Below are 23,598 nucleotides of genomic sequence, written 5' to 3' on the forward strand. Positions count from 1 at the left end.
CTTCTAATTTAACTTTTTATATGACTTAGGATCTTCAAATAGTACCCACTGGGTTAAACTTTCAAGCTAACTTAGTTTTCCATTAAAAAGAAAATGGGAATAATCCAAATATGCCTCAACCAAAGAATGGGTAAGCAACTAACACTTCCATACTATGGAATATTATTGAGCAATAAAAGGGGACAAATTACTGATACACACAATAACGTGGATGAATTTTAAAATGTGTAATACTAAGTGAAAGAAGCCTGACTCAAAGGCTTTTTGATTCCATTCACATGACACTCTGCAAAAAGGAATACTACATGGGTGGAAAACAGATCAGTGGTTGCCAGAGGCTAGAAGAGAAGGAGAAGGGTTGACTACACAGGTGCACAAGGAACATTTTTGGGCAATAAAACTATTTTATATTTTGATTATGGTGGTAGTAATATGACTGTATGTTTATCAAAACTTGTGGAAATATAATACAAAGAATGAATTTTACTGTATGTAAATTATACCTTAATTTTAAAAAAAGAAATACAAAACAAAGTTGGGCTTTAAAAGGGGGTTTTATTTAACAGAATATAGAATATATACCTATTCCCAGTCTGTAGCACAAAAGCTCCTCTCTTACGTAAAATGAATAGGATGTTATAATACAAAGTTGATATTCATGTTCAAAACTGGTCTAAATTAAAGTTTAATTGTGAATCAAATGTAGTTGTTCACAGCCCTTAAATGTGACCTCTCCTCTTCATTGTTCACAGCCTGTGTTGCAACACTAAACATTTCTCCTCCACACTCCTACAACAGCTTCCTAAGCATTCCTGGCCTCTGGTCTCTCCACCACCAGCTCAAAGTAATGTCAGACTGATCTACCTAATGTGTAATATAGTCACATGATCTTTTGCTAAAGAATATCTTTCCATATTCTATAGGATAAATTCCAAACTCCTGAGCATTGCATCTGAATCATTTCAAAACCATAATCCCACTTTGTCCCTCTACCCAGGCACACACAAAATAATCTACTCTGTACCCACACAGCACAACGACTTGTCAAACCTCCTTGTATTTTCAAATTTCTATACCTATGTACAGACTCGGAATGCCCTTCCCCTATACTTCTGTTGGGCAATCCTAGTCATCTCAGTTCAAATTTACTTTCTTCATAATAATTTCTTCCTCTGAGCTTCTACAGCATTTTGAAAAAAGTATGTTGCCTTCCCCATATATTTAGAGGACCATACAAGACTCTGTCTCAAAAAAGAAAAAAACCCCACAAAAACTTAAGATTCAATACTTTTTATTCCCATTCAATAAACATATGAGAGACTCCAGGAACAAGAGATGTAAGTCACAGTCTTAGGCCTCAAGGATTTCATATAATAAAGGGAATTAAAAACTGGATACAGTGCAACCAAACCAACTAGATAGTACCCAAAAACATACAAAGTGCTGTGGATATTCAAAAAGAGATGGTATTTGAGACGGGCTTTAAATTATAAGTTTTACAACAGAAATTATATTCTGGGCAGAGAAAGAGGAGAGGACAAGAGAAGAGATACAAGAGCTTACAGAAGAATAAAACAGACTCAATAAAAGAAGTGTGTCTCCATGTATCCATATGCAACAAACCTGCACGTTGTGCACATGAACCCTACAACTTAAAGTACAATAATAAAAAAAAGAAGTGTGTCTCATATCCTTTGTTGGAGAAACAAAAAAGTGTGAATAAATGATTAAATAATTACCAAGAATTTCAAAAGAAAAAAGGGAGCCAATTAATGTCAAAAGCTACAGCCGGGTTAAAGAGAGTAAATAGGGAAAATAAAGACAAAGTTATTCAATTTCATTTAGATCCTGGTGGCCTTACCTGACACTGACCTCAGTGGTGAGGTAAAAATTAGACTGTGAGGTATTCCGGCTTGGAAAAATAAAGGTGGCTCAACATAAAAGGCTCATCATGAACAACAATTAAGGCAAGGAGAAAAAGAGATCTAAGGGAAGACCTGAACATGTATGCTGACAGAGGGAAAGGAGTCAATGGAAAGATAACCAAGTTACAGAAAGTGACTGGAAACAAAAGCATGGAACAAGGAAAGCTGAGCCTTTGACAAGAGGGGCGCTTTTTTCCTCTGGGGAGGAACACTTCTCTGAGAGATAAGCAAGGGAGTTGAGGGATCCTGAGTGGGATGGGAAAGAAAGTGCCTGCAAATTGAGGAGCCTGGGCAGTTGAAGGAGAGGAAGAAAGTCAGCAAGAGACAAAAAGAATTCTAGCATCAACGAGGGCTTATTAGCTGGACTCGGAAATACAAATTTGCAAAGATCCAATCAGCACATTTAATGACTCCCTAAACCACCTCAGAAGCCTGGAAGACCATGAGGAGACCTGCCTAAATAACTTAGGTTGCTAGGGCCGAGACCCATACCCAGCTAGCTCAGGCTTCTAGTTCAGTACTCTCGTGACTATCCTGGGTCCTTTTTCAACAGAATTCACCTAAAGTTGGTTAAATTTAAAACCTGATGGCCACTTTTAAAGCCATGTTCTTAAAACAATGTAATGAGATACTTTTCCTTAAATACTAAGACAATAAAATAAGAAATTTTTACATGTAAAACATCAACAACTGTGAAAAGTCAGAAGGATTAATTGACACACAAAACTCTGAATGTCACTCACCTGGCGGCTTCCGGAAAACCCATCTTGTAGAGTGTTACAACCACAGCTCCTCCAATGCCTAAATTATGCTGCAGAGCCACCTTTGCACCAGGAACTTGCCTCTTTCCGGCTTCCCCTCTCAGCTGCCAGCAGAGTTCTGCACACTGAGCAAGACCTAACAAATCGAACACAGAGCACTGAGCTGCTTCCACCAGCTTTCTCAAGCCAGAAAAGGGATGTTTGTGACTTTAAATTAAAGCATTTGATGAAGCCGAGGCCACGTTTGTGTAAATAGTAACTTCTCTTAAAACACCGAAGGGTTTTGCAGCTAGTTATTTTGTCTCTAAATTTCTTTCCTGCACTGTTTCGACTTAACCTGTCGTTTTCTGGCATGTTGAAAGAGAAAACACCGAATCTACAATTCTCTAGTCCAGGGAAAATGGCATAAAAATAATTTAATTTTACCATTTTTAATGTATTAAAAGAAAATAAACAAGGATTTGGAAGTTCACATTCCCTAAAAAGTTTAGCTGGTATGGGAAATTTTTCCTATTATTTTCCTCCAAGTAGTTCCCAACAACGAGTTGTTTTCCAGACCTATTCACAGCTACTCACAAGAAAGGTTCTGGATTCAAAAGGATAACATTCTGTCCCCTGAATAATAAAATCAAAGATGTTTAGAGCTGAAAGGAACTTACTGATGTAAACACTGAGAAACAGAAAGGTTAATCTGTGAATGGTTACAAAGCAGGCTAATTTCAGAGGTAAGGTTAGAACCCATGACTCCAGATGTACATTTGTTTGCCTTTCTATCGGACCAGCTATTGAAGGAGAGCTGGGTTAAGAATGTTCTATCAGGGCCGGGCGCGGTGGCTCACGCCTGTAATCCCAGCACTTTGGGAGGCCGAGGAGGGCAGATCACGAGGTCAGGAGATCAAGACCATCCTGGCTAACACGGTGAAACCCCGTCTCTACTAAAAATACAAAAAAAAAAAAAAAAAAAAAAAATTAGCCGGGCGTGGTGGCAGGCGCCTCTAGTCCCAGCTACTAGGGAGGCTGAGGCAGGAGAATGGCGTGAACCCGGGAGGCAGAGCTTGCAGTGAGCTGAGATCGGGCCACTGCACTCCAGCCTGGGCGACAGAGCAAGACTCCGTCTCAAAAAAAAAAAAAAAAAGCAGTGGCGCAAGCCCGTAGACCCAGCTACTCCGGAGGCTGAGGATCACATGAGCCCAGGAGTTCCAACCTACAGTGAGCCGTGATCATGCCACTGCACTCCAGTAAAACATCTCACCCCACCAAAAAATTCCTTTTTTAAAAGTACTTTAAAAATATGAGACAGCCAGGCTGTCTAAAAAAAAAAAAAATAAGAAAGAAAAGAAAGAGACCAATACACCCGAATGTGGCGCTTTGACATGCTGAACTTAGAAGCCTCAAGGTCTTTCTGATATCCCCCCTCAACATCTCTCCCAAAACCTTTATCTGCCTAAGAACCAGACCCATCAAAATAAACAATTGCTTTTTCTTCCCCTCAAAAAAAAAAAAAAAAAAAAAAAAGAATGTTCTATCAGGGCAGACCGGTCTGCAGGTCTACTACTTACAGTGCCTATTCTTCCATACACATCCCCAGCCACAACTTCCAATTCCTGAGTACCTGTGACAATTTCCTGTATAAACCCCAACTTCCCCAAGAAATTTAACTGCTGCTTTTCATTTCTAAGCAGTGTCTATATATTTACAGACCATGTATCTTAAACACTATTTAAAAATAGGTAGCTCCCAGCGTGGACAACATAGCAAGACCTCATCTCTACTAAAAATAAATTTATTTTATTTATTTATTTATGTTTGAGACAGAGTCTTGCTCTGTTGCCCAGGATAGAGTGCAGTGGCACGATCTTGGCTCACTGCAACCTCCACCTCCCAGGTTCCAGCAATTCTCCTGCCTCAGCCTCCCAAGTAGCTGGGACTCCAGGCATGCGCCACCACTCCCAGCTAATTTTTTTTTTTTTTTTTTTTTTTTTTTTCAGTAGAGACGGGGTTTCACTATATTCGCCAGGCTGGTCTTGAACTCCTGACCTCATGATCTGCCCACCTTGGCCTCCCCAAGTGCTGGGATTACAGGCATGAGCCACTGCACCCGGCCTAAAAATAAAATTTTTTTAAATCAGCCAGGCATGGGGACACATGTCTGTAGCCCTAGCTACTCAAGAGGCTGAGGAAGGAGGATGGCCTGAGCCCAGGAAGTCAAGGCTGCAGTGAGCTATAATCATGCCACTGCACTCCAGCAGGGCAAGATTATAGGGCGAGACCCTGTCTCAAAAAAAAAAAAAAAAAAGGTAGCTCCACAACTGGTAATAACTTTTTTAATTGTGAACATTTTAGAAATTAATGAGGAAGGTCAAAGTGAAATGACTCTATTTACACCCAAACTTGGGGGCAATCAGTTTTACTGGAAATCTGCCTTTATAAATGAATATGTAAGACAAAAATGACAAAAAATATTCAAACTGGTCTTAGATACGCTGCTAGTTGTCTTCACAAAAGAACAGATGCAATTTACAACTATTTGAGAAAATACTCAATCTCGCCATTGATAAAAATCAAATAGATACCATTTTACACCAATCAAATTGGTAAGAATATTTAAAAATGGGAATAATCAATGCAGGGGAAACTATGGCAAGATAGCCACCTCTATACAGAACTGGTCAAAGTTTAAACCAGGACAACCTTTTTGGAAAGCAATGTACAAAGTTATGAAGAGTCTTTAAAATGCCTTCAAAACCATTCCATGGAAATAATCAAATGTAGGGAAAGTTTTACACACAAAGCTATCTGTTCATCATACTGTTATAACAGTGAAAAACTAGATAATCTAGAAGTGAAATAACTGGGGAATGGTTATGTAGAGAGGGGCAAAGGGAGCAAATGCTCCTTGGCCCTCTGAAGGTTTCCTGAAAAATCAACTTGTAAAAGTCAGATTAATTAGAGAAAGGGTATACAAATTTATTTAACATGTATACATAGGAGCATTCAGAATAAAGACCCAGAGATACAGGGGAAGTTGTCCATTTTATGCTTAGGTTCAACAAAGTATGGAACAGCCCTATAGAAATATGATTGGACAAAAAGCATATGATCTAATGCTAATAGACTGAGTGGGGAAACCCAGCCAGGCCTGTCCATCTAGGTTCTTCTTGGCCTCTTTGAGCATGCATTCCTTCCTTCTGGGCGTGGGGCAGGTCCCTTTCTGGAATGGGGGTCTTATGACCCCCAGTCAAACAAGATAGGTCAGATAATTTCTTTATGGCTAGTTTTTACACAGAAAGGTGAAGGGAAGTTATAGTAGTATTCTAGGTTTTATGACTGGCTTTGGGGAAAAGGGGTTATGGCTTTCATGATCTGCCTTGAGGAAGAGGGATTCTAGTTTCTACGGCTGGCCTTGGTGGGGAGAATGGGACTGAGAGACAGGAGGCCAGGAGAAGGCCAGAGAAAAATTTTTGCTTCTGAGGCTTTTATTTTGGTGTATTGTTTTCTAAGCCCTAACAGTGATTGTAAATTAAAAGCTAGATGTAAATAGAAAAAGCAAGCTGTTTTTCCTCTCTACTCAACATACTCACAGCGCACTTCTGTGACTAGATGTCGGAAAGGTGAGGGCTTCCCCCAAATAGCAAATCGATTCTTTTACAGACACCGATGAGGTATTCTGTAATTCATTTCAATTCTAACACTATTTACCTGGAGATAGTGTCAGATCCCATGGGTTGAGGGCTGAGTCCCACCAGGCTGTTCATACTTCAGATGCCAAATGCAAGTCCAGGCCACCTGTACTTCCAACCAACTGGTTACAAAACATCATCTTGCTGCAAACATTTCCTAACAAGATGTTGGTCAACCTTTTTACATGAAAGTAACTGACCTAGGACTCAGCTACATACATAAGGGTATACAATCTGGTTGCTTCTAAAAATAAACCATTCGAACATGTATCAAGCACTCTACCAAATGTTAAAGATAACAGAGGATTCACAGTGTAATGTAAATGCAAAGTGCTAACAAAGATAAGGACGTTAAGTGCTATGAATAGACACAGAATGGAAAAGCTATAGGAGACAACATTTTGAGTTATTCTCTGAGGTCTTTTCTTCCTTCTCCTTGAACCTATAAACCTTCCTATACTATCAAGACAGCCAAGTACAATAAAGTCATAATTCGGCTTTAGTTTCAAATTAGACATTTAAATGCTTTTCCAAAAACAACATTAAAAAGCATGTTTTCCAAAAACAACAGTAAAAAGTTTTCTACTATCAGAGCCTGAATTTTTGAGGAAGAAAAGGCTTGTTGAGCTTCAAACAGCAAAAAGTTTTCATAGACTCAGCATACACTGAAGAATGTATATTTATAATAGAGCAGTTTTTCTCTCCAAAAGATATAAAATTTGTCACGCGCGTCCATGTGAAGAGACCACCCAACAGGCTTTGTGTGAGCAACAAGGCTGTTTATTTCACCTGGGTGCAGGCGGGCTGAGTCTGAAAAAGGAGTCAGCAAAGGGTGGTGGGATTATCATTAGTTCTTATAGGTTTTGGGAGAGGTGGTGGAGTTAGGAGCAATTTTTTGTGGGCAGGGAGTGAATCTCACAAAGTACATTCTCAAGGGCAGGGAGAATACTACAAAGTACCTTTTTTTATTGTTATACTTTAAGTTCTAGGGTCCATGTGCACAATGTGCAGCTTTGTTACATATGTATACATGTGCCATGTTGGTGTGCTGCACCCATTAACTCGTCATTTATATTAGGTATATCTCCTAATGCTATCCCTTCCCCCTTTCCCCAACCAACGACAGACCCCAGTGTGTGATGTTCCCCACCATGTGTCCAAGTGTTCTCATTGTTCAATTCCCACCTATGAGTGAGAACATGTGGTGTTTGGTTTTCTGTCCTTTCGACAGTTTGCTCAGAATGATGGTTTCCAGCTTCATCCATGTCCCTACAAAGGACATGAACTCATCCTTTTTTATGGCTGCATAGTATTCCATGGTGTATATGTGCCACATTTTCTTAATCCACTATATCATTGATGGACATTTGGGTTGGTTCCAAGTCTTTGCTATTGTGAACAGTGCCGCAATAAACATACGTGTGCATGTGTCTTTATAGCAGCATGATTTATAATCCTTTGGGTATATACCCAGTAATGGGATGGCTGGGTCAAATGCTATTTCTAGTTCTAGATCCCTGAGGAATTGCCACACTGTCTTCCACAATGGTTGAACTAGTTTACAGTCCCACCAACAGTGTAAAAGTGTTCGTAGTTCTCCACATCCTCTCTAGCACCTGTTGTTTCCTGACTTTTTAATGATCACCATTCTAACTGGTGTGAGATGGTATCTCATTGTGGTTTTGATTTGCATTTCTCTGATGGCCAGTGATGATGAGCATTTTTTCATGTGTCTGTTGGCTGCATAAATATCTTCTTTTGAGGAGTGTCTGTTCATATCCTTCTCCCGCTTTTTGATGGGGTTGTTTGATTTTTTCTTGTAAATTTGTTTAAGTTCTTTGTAGATTCTGGATATTAGCCCTTTCTCAGATAGGTAGATTGCAAAAATTTTCTCCCATTCTGTAGGTTGCCTGTGTACTCTGATGGTAGTTTCTTTTGCTGTGCAGAAGCTCTTCAGTTTAATTAGATCCCATTTGTCAATTTTGGCTTTTGTTGCCATTGCTTTTGGTGTTTTAGTCATGAAGTCCTTGCCCATGCCTATGGCCTGAATGGTATTGCCTAGGTTTTCTTCTAGGGTTTTTATGGTTTTAGGTCTAACATTTAAGTCTTTAATCCATCTTGAATTAATTTTTGTATAAGGTGTAAGGAAGGGATCCAATTTCAGCTTTCTACATATGGCTAGCCAGTTTTCCCAGCACCGTTTACTAAATAGGGAATCCTTCCCCCATTTCTTGTTTTTGTCAGGTTTGTCAAAGATCAGATGGTTGTAGATGTGTGGTATTATTTCTGAGGGCTCTGTTCTGTTCCATTGATCTATATCTCTGTTTTGATACCAGTACCATGCTGTTTTGGTTACTGTAGCCTTGTAGTATAGTTTGAAGTCAGGTAGCGTGATGCCTCCAGCTTTGTTCTTTTGGCTTAGGATTGTCTTGGCAATGCAGCCTCTTTTTTGGTTTCATATTAACTTTAAAGTAGTTTTTTCCAATTCTGTGAAGAAGGTCATTGGTAACTTGATGGGGATGGCACTGAATCTATAAATTACCTTGGGCAGTATGGCCATTTTCACGATATTCATTCTTCCTACCCATGAGCATGGAATGTTCTTCCATTTGTTTGTGTCCTCTTTTATTTCATTGAGCAGTGGTTTGTAGTTCTCCTTAAAGGGGTCCTTCACATCCCTTGTAAGTTGGATTCCTAGGTATTTTATTCTCTTTGAAGCAATTGTGAATGGGAGTTCACTCATGATTTGGCTGTTTGTCTGTTATTGGTGTATAGGAATGCTTGTGATTTTTGCACATTGAGTTTGTACCCTGAGACTTTGCTGAAGTTGCTTATCAGCTTAAGGAGATTTTGGGCTAAGACGATGGGGTTTGCTAAATATACAATCATGTCATCTGCAAACAGAGACAATTTGACTTCCTCTTTTCTGAATTGAATACCCTTTATTTCTTTCTCCTGCCTGATTGCCCTGGCCAGAATTTCCAACACTATGTTGAATAGGAGTGGTGAGAGAGGGCATTCCTGTCTTGTGCCAGTTTGCAAAGGGAATGCTTCCAGTTTTTGCCCATTCAGTATGATATTGGCTGTGGGTTTGTCATAAATAGCTCTTATTATTTTGAGATATGTCCCATCAATACCTAGTTTATTGAGAGTTTTTAGCATGATGGGCTGTTGAATTTTGTCAAAGGCCTTTTCTGCATCTATTGAGATAATCATGTGGTTTTTGTGTTTGGTTCTGTTTATATGATGGATTACATTTATTGATTTGCATATGTTGAACCAGCCTTGAATCCCAGGGATGAAGCCAACTTGATCGTGGTGGATAAGCTTTTTGATGTGTTGCTGGATTTGGTTTGCCAGTATTTTATTGAGGACTTTTGCATCAATGTTCATCAGGGATATTGGTCTAAAATTCTCTTTTTTTGTTATGTCTCTGCCAGGCTTTGGTATCAGGATGATGCTGGCCTCATAAATTGAGTTAGGGAGGATTCCCTCTTTTTCTATTGATTGGAATAGTTTCAGAAGGAATGGTACCAGCTCCTCTTTGTGCCTCTGGTAGAATTCGGCTGTGAATCCGTCTGGTCCTGGACTTTTTTTGGTTGGTAGGCTATTAATTATTGCCTCAATTTCAGAGCCTGTTATTGGTCTATTCAGGGATTCAACTTCTTCCTCGTTTAGTCTTAGGAGGGTGTATGTGTCCAGGAATTTATCCATGTCTTCTAGATTTTCTAGTTTATTTGAGTAGAGGTGTTTATAGTATTATCTGATGGTAGTTTGTATTTCTGTGGGATCGGTGGTGATATCCCCTTTATCATTTTTTATTGCATCTATTTGATTCTTCTCTCTTTTCTTCTGTATTGGTCTTGCTAGCGGTCTATCAATTTTGTTGATCTCTTCAAAAAACCAGCTCCTGGATTCATTAATTTTTTGAAGGGTTTTTTGTGTCTCTATCTCCTTCAGTTCTGCTCTGATCTTAGTTATTTCTTGCCTTCTGCTAGCTTTTGAATGTGTTTGCTCTTGCTTCTCTAGTTCTTTTAATTGTGATGTTAGGGTGTCAATTTTAGATCTTTCCTGCTTTCTCTTGTGTGCATTTAGTGCTATAAATTTCCCTCTACACACTGCTTTAAATGTTTCCCAGAGATTCTGGTATGTTGTGTCTTTGTTCTCATTGGTTTCAAAGAACATCTTTATTTCTGCCTTCATTTCATTATGTACCCAGTAGTCATTCAGGAGCAGGTTGTTCAGTTTCCATGTAGTTGAGCGGTTTTGAGTGAGTTTCTTAATCCTGAGTTCTAGTTTGATTGCACTATGGTCTGAGAGACAGTTTGTTATAATTTCTGTTCTTTTACATTTGCTGAGGAGTGCTTTACTTCCAACTACATGGTCAATTTTGGAATAAGTGTGATGTGGTGCTGAGAAGAATATATATTCTGTTGATTTGGGGTGGAGAGTTCTGTAGATGTCTATTAAGGCCACTTGGTGCAGAGCTGAGTTCAAGTCCTGGATATCCTTGTTAACTTTCTGTCTCGTTGATCTAATGTTGACAGTGGGGTGTTAAAGTCTCCCATTATTATTGTGTGGGAGTCTAATTCTCTTTGTAGGTCTCTAAGGACTTGCTTTATGAATCCAGGTGCTCCTGTATTGGGTGAATATATATTTAGGACAGTTATCTCTTCTTGCTGAATTGATCCCTTTATCATTATGTAATGGCCTTCTTTGTCTCTTTTGATCTTTGTCGGTTTAAAGTCTGTTTTATCAGAGACTAGGATTGCAACCCCTGCTTTTCTTTGTTTTCCATTTGCTTGGTAGATCTTCCTCCATCCCTTTATTTTGAGCCTATGTGTGTCTCTGCACGTGAGATGGGTCTCCTGAATACAGCACACTGATGGGTCTTGACTCTTTATCCAATTTGCCAGTCTGTGTCTTTTAATTGGAGCATTTAGCCCATTTACATTTAAGGTTAATATTGTTATGTGTGAATTTGATGCTGTCATTATGATGTTAGCTGGTTATTTTGCTCGTTAGTTGATGCAGTTTCTTCCTAGCATCAATGATCTTTACAATTTGGCATGTTTTTTCAGTGGCTGGTACCAGTTGTTCCTTTCCATGTTTAGTACTTCCTTCAGGAGCTCTTGTAAGGCAGGCCTGGTGGTGACAAAATCTCTCAGCATTTGCTTGTGTGTAAAGGATTTTATTTCTCCTTCACTTATGAAGCTTAGTTTGGCTGGATATGAAATTTTGGGTTGAAAATTCTTTCCTTTAAGAATGTTGAATATTGGCCCCCACTCTCTTCTGGCTTGTGGAGTTTCTGCTGAGAGATCCGCTGTTAGTCTGTTGGGCTTCCCTTTGTGGGTAACCCGACCTTTCTCTGTGGCTGCCCTTAATATTTTTTCCTTCATTTCAACTTTAGTGAATCTGACAATTACATGTCTTGGAGTTGCTCTTCTCGAGGAGTATCTTTGTGGCGTTCTCTGTATTTCCTGAATTTGAATGTTGGCCTGCCTTGCTAGGTTGGGGAAGTTCTCCTGGATAATATCCTGAAGAGTGTTTTCCAACTTGGTTCCATTCTCTCCCTCACTTTCAGGTACACCAATCAGACGTAGATTTGGTCTTTTCACATAGTCCCGTATTTCTTGGAGGCTTTGTTCATTTCTTTTTATTCTTTTTTCTCTAAACTTCTCTTCTCGCTTCATTTCATTCATTTGATCTTCAATCACTGATACCCTTTCTTCCACTTGATCAAATCGGCTACTGAAGCTTCTGCATGTGTCACATAGTTCTTGTGCCATGGTTTTCAGCTCCATCAGGTCATTTAAGGTCTTCTCTATGCTGTTTATTCTAATTAGCCATTCGTCTAATCTTTTTTTCAAGGTTTTTAGCTTCTTTGCGATGGGTTCGAACATCCTCCTTTAGCTCAGAGAAGTTTGTTATTACCGATCATCTGAAGCCTTCTTCTCTCAACTTGTCAAAGTCACTCTGCGTCCAAATTTGTTCCATTGCTGGTGAGGAGCTGTGCTCCTTTGGAGGGAAGAGGCACTCTGATTTTTAGAATTTTCAGCTTTTCTGCTCTAGTTTCTCCTCATCTTTGTGGATTTATCTACCTTTGGTCTTTGATGATGGTGACGTACAGATGGGGTTTTGGTGTGAATGTCCTTTCTGTTTGTTAATTTTCCTTCTAACAGTCAGGACCCTCAGCTGCAGGTCTGTTGGAGTTTGCTGGAGGTCCACTCTAGACCCTGTTTGCCTGGGTATCACCAGCGGAGACTGCAGAACACCAAATATTGCAGAACAGCAAATGTTGCTGCCTGATCCTTCCCTTGGATGCTTCATCTCAGAGGGGCACCCGGCTGTATGAGGTGTTGGTCAGCCCCTACTGGGAGGTGTCTCCCAGTTAGGCTACTCGGGGGTCAGGGACCCACTTAAGGCAATCTGTTCATTCTCAGATCTCAAACTCCATGCTGGGAGAACCACTACTCTCTTCAAAGCTGTCAGACAGGGACGTTTAAGTCTGCAGAAGTTTCTGCTGCCTTTTGTTCAGCTATGCCCTGCCCCCAGAAGTGGAGTCTACAGAGGCAGGCGGGCCTTGTTGAGCTGCGATGGGCTCCACCCAGTTCAAGCTTCCCAGCCACTTTGTTTACCTACTCAAGCCTCAGCAATGGCGGACGCCCCTCCCCAAGCCTCGCTGTCACCTTGCAGTTTGATCTCAGACTGCTGTGCTAGCAGCAAGCGAGGCTCCATGGGTGTGGGACCCTCCAAGCCAGGCATGGGATATAATCTCCTGGTGTGCCATTTGCTAAGACCATTGGAAAAGCGCAGTATTAGGGTGGGAGTGTCCCAATTTTCCAGGTACCATCTGTCACAGCTTCCCTTGGCTAAGAAAGGGAATTCCCCAACCTCTTGCACTTCCCGGGTGAGGCAATGCCCTGCCCTGCTTCAGCTCATACTCCATGGACTGCACCCACTGTCCGACAAGCCCCAGTGAGATGAACCTGGTACCTCAGTTGGAAATGCAGAAATCACCCATCTTCTGCGTCACTCACGCTGGGAGCTGTAGACTGGAGCTGCTCCTATTCGGCCATCTTGGAACCTTCTTAAGGGCGGGGAGGGTATACCCTACAAAGTACATTCACAAGGGCGGTGAATATCACAAAATACGTTATTGCAAGGGTAGGGAGGATGTATTGTCACAAAGTCAATTGATCAGTTAGAGTGGGGCAGGAACAGATCACAATGGTGGCATGTCATCAGTTAAGGCAGGAACTGACTATTTTCACTTCTTTTGTGGATCTTCAGTTGCTTCAGGCCATCTGGATGTATACGTGCAGGTCACAGGGGATATGATGGCTTAGCTTGGGCTCAGAGGCCTGACAAAATTATCTATCACATGTAAAATACATTTCAAAAAAAAGTAAAATACAGTAGTGCCCTCACATCTATGGTTTCACTTTCCACAGTTTCAGTTACCCTCAGTCAATTACAGTCTAAAAATATTGAATAGAAAATGCCAGAAATAAACAATTCATAAGTTTTAAGTTGCATGCTGTTCTGAGTAGCATGATAAAATCTCGCACCATTCAGCTCCACCCCACCTGGGATGTGAATCATCCCTTTGCCCAGCATATCTAAGTGGTACATCCCACCCACCCGTTAGTCAGTTAGTAGCTATCTTTGTTATTAGAATGACTGTGATGGGTACTGCAGTGCTCATGTTCAAGTCATCCTTAGTTTACTTAATGATGGCCCCAAAGCGCAAGAGGAGTGAAGCGGCGATTCAGATGTGCATACAAGTGCTTCCTTTAAATGAAAAGGTGGAAGTTCCCAACTTTAAGGGAAAAAAATGGCATGCTGAGGTTGCTAAGATCTACAGTAACAGTGAATCTTCTATCCGTGAAATTGTGAAGAAAGAAAAAGGGGCTGGGTGTGGTGACTCAGGCCTGTAATCCCAGCTTTTGGGGAGGCCAAGGAGAGAGGACCGCTAGAGCCCAGGAGTTTGAGAACAGCCTGGGAAGCATAGGGAGACCCCATCTCTACAAAAGAAAAAATAAAATAAAATTAGCTGGGCATGATGGTGTGCACCTGTGGTCCCAGCTACTTGGGAGACTGAGGCGGGAGGATCACTTGAGCCCAGGAAGTAGAGACTGCAGTAAGCATGTTTGCACCATGTTTGCACCATGTTTGCACTGCACTTCAGCCTGGGCAACAGAGGAAGACTCTATCTCAAAAAAAGAAAAAGAAGGCATGATGGCTCATGCCTATAATCTCAGCACTTTGGAAAGCCAACATGGGCGGATCGCTTTAGCCCAGGAGTTCGAGACCAGCCTAAGCAACATGGCGAAAGCCCATCTCTACCAAAAATGTAAAAAATTAGCCAGGTATGAAGGTGTGTGCCTGCAGTCCCAACTACTTGGGAGACTGAGATAGGAGAATCATTTGAGCCCAAGAAATCGAGGCTACAATGAGCCATGATCATGCCACTGCACTCCAGCCAGAGCAACAGAGTGAAACCTTGGTTTCAAAAAGAAAAACAGAAAAAAAATACAAACAGAAATTCAGGGCTTTCTCCTAGTTATCTCTAGCTAGCAACAGGTATCTAGAGTAGACACCATCTCCTGGGTTCCATTTGTCCTGGCACAGATAGAGTTTAATGATAAAATTTACCTCTCCTCACATTGCAGTGATAAAAATGCAAAACTCTGGGCAATGGAAATAAGGATGGGTGGCCTGGAGGATATGATGAAAGGTAAAAAAGAAACTTTGGTGAAAAGCTAATTAGCTCTTACTGACTTGCTGGCTTTTTAAGAGTTTATATTGGATTTAGGTCTTACCAGTCATCGTCCTAGGATTTATTTTGGCAACCTCTTACAGAGTAGACGAGATAAGCCATGGTTTGATTTGAAAATGCTAGGTCCCTTGGTTAAAATTCCACTTCTTCTCACATCATTTTCACCCAAATTCTTAAGACCTAAGAAGTTTATAATGCCTTTAAAAGTACTGAAACATGTAAACAAAAATCACAGGATAGAATAATAATATACGTGTCATTAAAAACGTCAAGAACTATGTGAATGCAGAAAAAGAAATAATTACTTCGCACAGGAGATCAGAGCATCTTATAATAGAATTGAAAAGGATCTATGAATTCATCAAATCTAAGGCCCAACAGATGGGCAAAATTCTCCTTACAACATTCCTATCAAGTTGTTACATGTATTTTTTGTGCACAGCCTCCCTGACAGGTAAATGCATGCTCTCAGGAGGCAACCTATTCCATTTTTGAGAAGCCATGTTAGAAAGTTCTCTTGTATCCGGCCAAAATATAACTTCCAATGAATTCTTCCTAATGATCCTAATTCTTCCCACATTAAGCAAATGTATTCCCTTTGCTCCATGCCACGTTCTAGATGTTAAAGGAGCAATAATATATTCAACTATCCCTTTAAATATGCAATGTATTGCACACTGTTCAAGGTAGAGAGACAAATGAAATATGAATCCTGACTTCATAGGCTCTTAAATAGGGAAGATATTTTTTTCTTTTTTCTTTGTTTTTTTTTTTTTTGAGACGGAGTCTCACTCTGTCACCCAGGCTGGAGTGCAGTGGCGTGATCTCGGCTCACTGCAAGCTCCGCCGCCTCCCAGGTTCACGCCATTCTCCTGCCTCAGCCTCCCGAGTAGCTGGGACTACAGGCGCCTGCCACCACACCCAGCTAATTTTTTGTATTTTTAGTAGAGACGGGGTTTCACCATGTTAGCCAGGATGGTCTTGATCTCCTGACCTCATGATCCGCCCGTCTTGGCCTCCCAAAGTGCTGGGATTACAGGCATGAGCCACCGCACCCGGCCTAAATAGGGAAGATTTTTTTAAAGCTTATAAATAATGATAATATATACTATGAGCATAAATGTCAAAAGAAAAGTACTGAGAAAGTATAGGAGTTCAGAAAAGGGAAAGATTAATTCAATCTATGGAAAGAATCAGTGAAACAGGAAAAGCTTCATAAGGTGGATAGCATTTGAGAGACCACTTGAAGATGGGCGTTTCCAGTGAGGAAAGGACACTGAAGAACAGTATAATGGTTAAGACCCTGGACGCTAGGAATACATAGTCTGTGTTTGAATCTTAGCTTTGCCACTCTCTAGCTTGACGACTTCATGCAAATCATTTAAACTCTCCATGCCTCTATTTTCTTCTTTTGTAAAAGAGAAAAATCGATACGAAAATTGAATGCACTTGTACATGAAGTGTACTTAGAACAGTGTATTATTATTGAGAAAATAACAAAGGTAGAGTTTGTATAGGCAAGAAGGAATTAAACCTGTTTGGTAAAAGCAAACAGTTTGGTTTAAACATGCTTCCTCTTTGTGCATCTCCTTCCCCAAAACTCAAGTAGATAGAAATGCTGGCAAAACACCAGGCATGTGATGGGATTTAGCAAATCTTCATGACCCTGCCATCCTCCTTTCCCTTTTTCTCCTCTTCATACTTCTGCTTTGTACTTCTCCTACAGCACATTCTGCCTTGTATTATAATTACTTATTTAAATATATAAGTATTTGTGTTCTTATATTATCTGCCTCTTATACACTTCCTGAGACTAGTAGTTACCTTGTATATCCTAACCCTAGCCCTCAAATCTGGCTATGCATGAGAAGCTCTGGCGGAACTTTAAAAAAATGTAAATTGTTTAGGACCAACCCAGACCCAAGAAAATGTCTAAGGGTAGGACAGGAACATATATATATAGAGAGAGAACATATGTAATATATATATATATACATATATATATATAATTTTTTTTTTTTTGGAGACAAAGTCTGGCTCTACCACACAGGTTGGAGTGTAGTGGCATGATCTCAGCTCACTGCAACCTCTGCCTACTGGGCTCAAGCTACCCTCCCACCTCAGGCTCCCGAGTAGCTGGGACTACAGGTATGCACCATCAGGCCTGGCTAATTTTTGCATTTTTTGTAGAGACAGGGTTTCACCATCTTGCCCAGGTTGGTCTCGAACTCCTGAGCTCAAGCGATCTGCCCGCCTCAGCCTCCCAAAATGCTGGGATTACAGGCATAAGCCACCACACTCAGGCAAGAACATATACTTTTAAAAGCTTCAGGAGGCTCCGAATTGGTCTATGAGTAGACCTCGTATTTCACAGCCCTACAGTACCTAATGATGAGGTGGGTGCACAATAAGTCACTACTGAACTGATGTTGACTGAATAACAGAAGATCAGGACCTAACACTAGATTGAAGCCTATGGAAAGGCACAGAGGCCTTTCTTAAAGGCCTAAAAGGCAAGGCTGAACTACGACAAAAGGCCAAACTAAAAAAAACCACTTCTAGCTTCAAAGCAATCAATAATCCTTTGTCAAGAGCTTTATCTCAAAGGCACTTTCATGTCCTTTCAGTAGATTACAGACATTAATATGGATTTTTTAAAAAGTAGAGATAGCTAAGAATAAACTAAAGCCAAATTTTACTTATTCTTTTTTTTTTTTTTTTTTTGGTAGAAACTAGGGTCTCGCTTTGTTGCCCAGGCTGGTCTCGAACTCCTGGCTTCAAGCTATCCTCCTGCCTTGGCCTCACAAAGTGCTGGGATTATGGGCATGAGCCACCATGTCCAACCTTTATTCATTTAAAACAAGTGACCAGGCCAGGTGTGACAGCTCACACCTGGAATCCCAGCACTTTGGAAGGTGGATCACTTGAGGTCAGTAGTTCGAGGCCAGCCTGGCCAACATAGTGAAACCCCAGCTCTACTAAAAATACAAAAATTAGCCGGGCATGGTGACAGGTCCCTGTAATCCCAGCTACTCCGGAGGTTGAGGCAGAAGAATTACTTGAACCTGGGAGGCAGAGGTTGCAATGAGCTGAGATTATGCCAGTGTACTCCGGCCCGGGCAACAGAGTAAGACTCTGTCTCAAAAAAAAAAAAAAAAAAAAACAAGTGTTCAGTAAGTGTTGGATAGTATATGTAAAAGCACTTTGAAAACTGGAATAAAATATGACATTATTACCTGAACACTAATGTGTTTTTTGTCATACGATCACTGCAAAGTAATCAAAAAAAGTTCAAGTTTAATGTAATTTTCCTGAATGGAAATCTAAAAGGAATTAATGTTTTTAAACTAACAATGAACAAAAGAATACTCAATTCAAATGCTGAAAACTACAATTTTCTTTTACTATTGATACTGTTATGGCAGCTAGAAACTTTCATCCAGATCTAAACAAAATCAGAAACCAGTATCATGAAGCTTTAATTTTTAAAGCTAATTCCCCAATACTGAGTTCCCAACCAAAGTAGCACTGCCTTACAATTAAATTAATACCATTTACAGAAGAGAATCTTACACACTCATCACGAGTCTTAACATATTTTGGAACTTCGCTTGACCATTTTCTGAATCTCTTAGAATTCTATTGCAGTTTGTTATCCAAGTAACTAGAGAAAAAATGTTTAAGCTACTTATAACTGTCATTGTGATATAAATTCAAGGAGTCTGAATTCTTTCTTGGGGCACATTACAGCTAATGGCCATGTGCCAGATTTCCTCGAAATATATCCAAATCCTCAATATGTAGCAAGGAAACATTTACTTTTCAATAATTCCTCATCCCTATTCAGACTACCACTCAAGTCATCAAGATTCATAATTTTTTTCCCAAAAAATGCTACACCATCACTAGACATAATATCTCAAAGATTAATGATAAAAGGAAAAATTTACCAACAGTGTAGACTCAAATGTTAGAAAGGGTTATCAAAGGATACTGCAGGAAATGCGAGTCTCTCTTTGAATATTTAAAAATTGAGTAAATTCTATCTTCCTGGGGTGTTTTAGGTTACCTGTTCAGTACCCAGGGAAGAAAAACAGATGACCTGTCAAGACTGGCAAAATTTTTAACATTTGAGGAAAAAATCCAATATTAACAATACTGAAGGAAAAGAGGCAGTCTCATACTCTGCTGTTGGAAACATACACCGATAACAATCTTTTCTGAAGAAAATTTGGCAATCTCCACTGATTTTTAAATGTATACTACCCTTTGACACAATGATTCCACTGTTTGAAATTTATCCTATGGATATACCTGCAAAAGTATGGACAGACACAGGTAGCTGGGACCACAGACGTGCGCCACCACGCCTGACTAATTTTTGTATTTTTTGTAGAGATGGGGTTTCACCATGTTGCCCAGGCCGGTCTCAAACTCCCGGGCTCAAGCAATCCCCCTACCTCGGCCTCTTGGGTAGCTGAGACTACAGGTGCATGCTATTGCTCCCAGTTAATTTTTTAATATTTTGTAGAGACAAAGTCTTTCTTTGCTGCCCAGACCGGTCTCAAATTCCTGGCTTCAAGCAATCCTCCCACCTCAGCCTCCCAAAGTGCTGGGATTACAGGCGTGAGCTACTGCACCTGGCCTTTTTGACAGTTACTCATATAGATCTGTCCTATGACCCAGAAATTTTGCTCCAGGTTATCAACCCAAGATAAATAAAAATATATGTCTCCAAATAGACTGGTATACAAACATTCATAGCAATTTTATTCATGCAGCCCTAAACAGGAAACAATTCAAATATCCATCCACAGGACAATGGATAAGCAAACTGATATATTTCAACAATAGAATACTACTTGGCAATAAAAAAGAACTACTGATAAAAAGAAAAACTTGGATTAATTTTATATTCTGCTGAGTGAAAGAAGCCAAACACAAAAGAATACATACATGTGCTGTATGATTCCATTTATATGAAGTTCTAGGATCAGCAAAACTAATCTACCACGAGAGAAGTCAAACATCTCAGCCTGGTGGTGGTGGAGAGTGAGAGAGAAATGCTTCAGGGAGGCCAGAGGATTGACTGGAAATAGACAGGCTAGAAATTTTGGGGGTAATGAAAATGTTTTTGATCTGGTTTTGACTGGTTGCTACCTGGATGTATATAATTTTCAAAAACAATTATCGATTTAAAGTGTATAATTCAGTGGTTTTTAGTGTATTCACAGAGTTGTGCAACTAGCACCACAATCAATTTTAGGACATTTTCATCATCTCAAAAAGAAACTCCACACATACCCTTCAGTTATCTCTCTCCTGTGTTCCCTAGTCCTAAGCAACCACTAATCTATTTTCTGTCTCTATGGATTTGCCTATTCTGGACATGTCATAAAAATGGAATTTAAAAATGTTTTCAAGGTTCATCTATATTGTAGCATATTTCAGTACCTCATTCCTTTCATGGCCAAAAAATATTCCATAGTATAAATATACCACATTTTGGCCGGACACAGTGGCTCACATCTGGAAGGCCGAGGCGGGTGGATCATTTGAGGTCAGGAGTTTGAGACCAGCCTGGCCAACATAATGAAACCCTGTCTCTACTAAAAATACAAAAATTAGCTGGGCATGGTGGCAGGTGCCTGTAATCCCACATACTCAGGAGGCTGAGGCAGGAGAATCACTTGAACCAGGGAGGCAGAAGTTGCAATGAGCCAAGATCGCATCACTGCACTCTAACCTCGGGGACAGAGTGAGACTGTCTGGAAAAAAATCTAAAAAAATAAAAATAAATATACCACATTTTGCTCATCAGTTGATGATAGACATCTGGCTTGTTTCCAGCTTTTGACTATTATGAATAATGCTGCTGTAAACATCAGTGTACACATTTTTGTGAGAACTGTGCATTTTTTTTTCCAATTCACATTTATTTTTGGCTCTTGGAGCAATGTCACATTTTCAATATGAAAAAAGGCAGCAAGTTCAAAATAGAAATCTGTAGTGTAGGATAGAACAAAACCAAGTGTAAGTGGGAAAAAAGCAACAGCAAAAGGAAGATAGGAGATGTTGCAAAAAAGATGGAGGAGGGTTCCCCTTCCCTCTGGGGAATGACTCAAACACTGATGTGGCAGTATATACTATCCCACATAAAGTCAGGGATGTTAATCCTTTTTGGGGGTTAAGAAAAGGTGGAGATTAGGAGGGCATTTCTGGAGGCCTAGGGACCAAGGCTGATCTCTTTCCCCCCTTGATCCCCTTCTCTAATCAGGGGAAAGGGAGGAATTCAATATATGAGAGAGGTAGAGCCAGAGAGGGAAAGATTCCACTTGACAGAGTAGTGCAGACCTCTCCAAAGGGCAGAGCTTGGAGGGAGACTGAAAATGGAGAAAATACTGCTAACACCTCTCTTCAAGCTGAGAAATGGAAAATAGAAATACCTGGAAATTATGACTTTAATAGCCTGGATTTCCCTCTCCAAAACTTTTAGGATGGAAAATCCCATCCCCTTCCTTGCAGTGACTTCTACCTGCCACCTTCTACCATCTTTCGCTTTGGGCTTAGGATGGTGGCCATTATCCACATGGGCTTTCAAAACCCAGTTGGTTCTAAATGAGATCTGGATGAGACCCAGCTTCTTGGAGATTTTAAAAAGGAGGAAATATTAACTGGACAGATGGAAGGGATGGGCACCAGAAGGAAATACAGGGTCACCCAGAGTGGCAGAAACCTAGGCTTCCCAGAGTGGAAAGAGAAAGGAAACATTCAACAAACAAATACTTATTGAGTGCCTACTACGTGCTAAGCACTGTTCTAGATCTAGATTTGTGTTTCAGGCAGCAAACACAAATTCTGAGGTAGAGAAAAGGGGCAGGTGAGTAAGATGGCTAAGGGAACTGAGAAGCCTGAGGCGATGGGGGCTCTGCCTTAGGCCTCCTCTTCAGCCTCCTCACCAAAATCCTCCTCCTCTTCTGTGGTGGCATCCTGGTACTGCTGATACTCAGAGACGAGGTCGTTCGTGTTGCTCTCAGCCTTGTTGAACTCTCGTCTCATCCATGCCCTCAGCTGTGTACCAGTGGAGGAAGGCCTTCCAGGGGAACATGGCAGTGAACTGCTCCAAGATGCACCTGAAGAGCTCCTGGATGGCCGTGCTGCTGCCGATTAAGGTGACCGCCATCTTGAGGCCATGAGGTGGGATGTCACAGACAGCTGTCTTGATGTTGTTGGGGAGCCACTCCACAAAGTAGCTGCTGTTCTGGTTCTGCACGTTGAGCATCTGCTCATGGACATCCATCCACAAAGACAGCAGCCACAGTGAGATATAAGCTGTGGCAGGGGTCTCATTATGTTCTTGGCATTGAAATCCTGCCGGATGAGTTTGGGCACTGTGAAAGCTCGATGCTGCTAGCTTCCACAGCTGGTGAGAGGGCAAAGCCAGCCATGAAGTAGTGGAGATGTGGTAAGGGCACCAGTTTGACTGCCAACTTGCGGAGGTCAGCATTGAGCTGGCCAGGGAAGTGGAGACAGGTGGTAACACTGCTTGTGGTGGCTGAGACAAGGTGGTTCAAGTCCCCATAGTTTGGTGTGGTCAGCTTCAAAGTGCGGAAGCAGATGTCATAGAGGGCCTCATTGTCAATGCAGTAGGTCTCATCAGTGTTCTCTACCGACTGATGGACGGAGAGGGTGATGTTGTAGGGCTCGACCACGGTGTCAGACACTTTGGGTGGAGGCACTACACTGAAGGTGTTCATGATGCAATCAGGGCACTCTTCTCGGATCTTGCTGATAAAGAGAGTACCCATTCCAGAGCCCATTGAGTGGGTCAGCTGGAAGCCCTGCAGGCAGTCACAGCTCTCTTACTCCTCCTGCACCACATCTACAACTGAATCAACCAGCTTGGCCCCCTCTATGTAGTGGCCTTTGGCCCAGTTGTTGCCTGCCCCAGATTGACCAAAAACAAAGTTGTCTGGTTTAAGCACCTGGCCAAAAGGGCCTGAGCTAGCAGAGTCCATGGTCCCAGGTTCTAGATCCACCAGGTTAGCACAAGGAACATATTTGCCATCTATGGCTTCACTGTAGTACATGGTGACACAGTCCAGCTGCAGGTCGCTGTCCCCATGTTAGGTGCTGGTGGGGTCGATTTCACGTTCATCACTGATCACATCCCAGCACTTGGCACCCATCCGGTTGCCACACTGACAGGCCTGGATGTGCACGATTTCCCTCATGGTTAAAATTTATTTTAATTTTTTTGCTCGCCTCAAGGTATGCATGGGGCAAGAAAATATGTAATTTTTTTTCTCTGCTAGTTGCAGGCTGAAAGGATGGAATGCACCCCAGAGGCTAGAGCAGCAAGGTGCAAACGTGGCAGCAGGAAGGTTCTGAGAGGCAGAACTGTGCATTTTATTGTATAAAAATTAGATCTAAATTTTAATAACAAATAT

General features: G+C 41.0%; 1 protein-coding gene and 1 pseudogene across 2 annotated transcripts in view; both read right to left on the bottom strand.

Moving 5' to 3' along the window:
* The window catches only part of SCP2 (sterol carrier protein 2), a 128,696-nt gene that overhangs the window by 33,894 nt on the left and 71,204 nt on the right, over positions 1-23,598 (bottom strand). For both annotated transcript variants that reach the window (XM_003815020.5, XM_063607511.1), the window contains one exon: positions 2,669-2,822. In XM_003815020.5, coding sequence (XP_003815068.4) covers positions 2,669-2,822 — 154 coding nt within the window. The remainder of the gene's footprint in view (positions 1-2,668; positions 2,823-23,598) is intronic.
* On the bottom strand, positions 19,898-23,382 carry LOC100987543 (tubulin beta chain-like; annotated as a pseudogene).

Source organism: Pan paniscus, chromosome 1, assembly GCF_029289425.2.
Source record: "Pan paniscus chromosome 1, NHGRI_mPanPan1-v2.0_pri, whole genome shotgun sequence".
Classification (NCBI taxonomy): domain Eukaryota; kingdom Metazoa; phylum Chordata; class Mammalia; order Primates; family Hominidae; genus Pan; species Pan paniscus.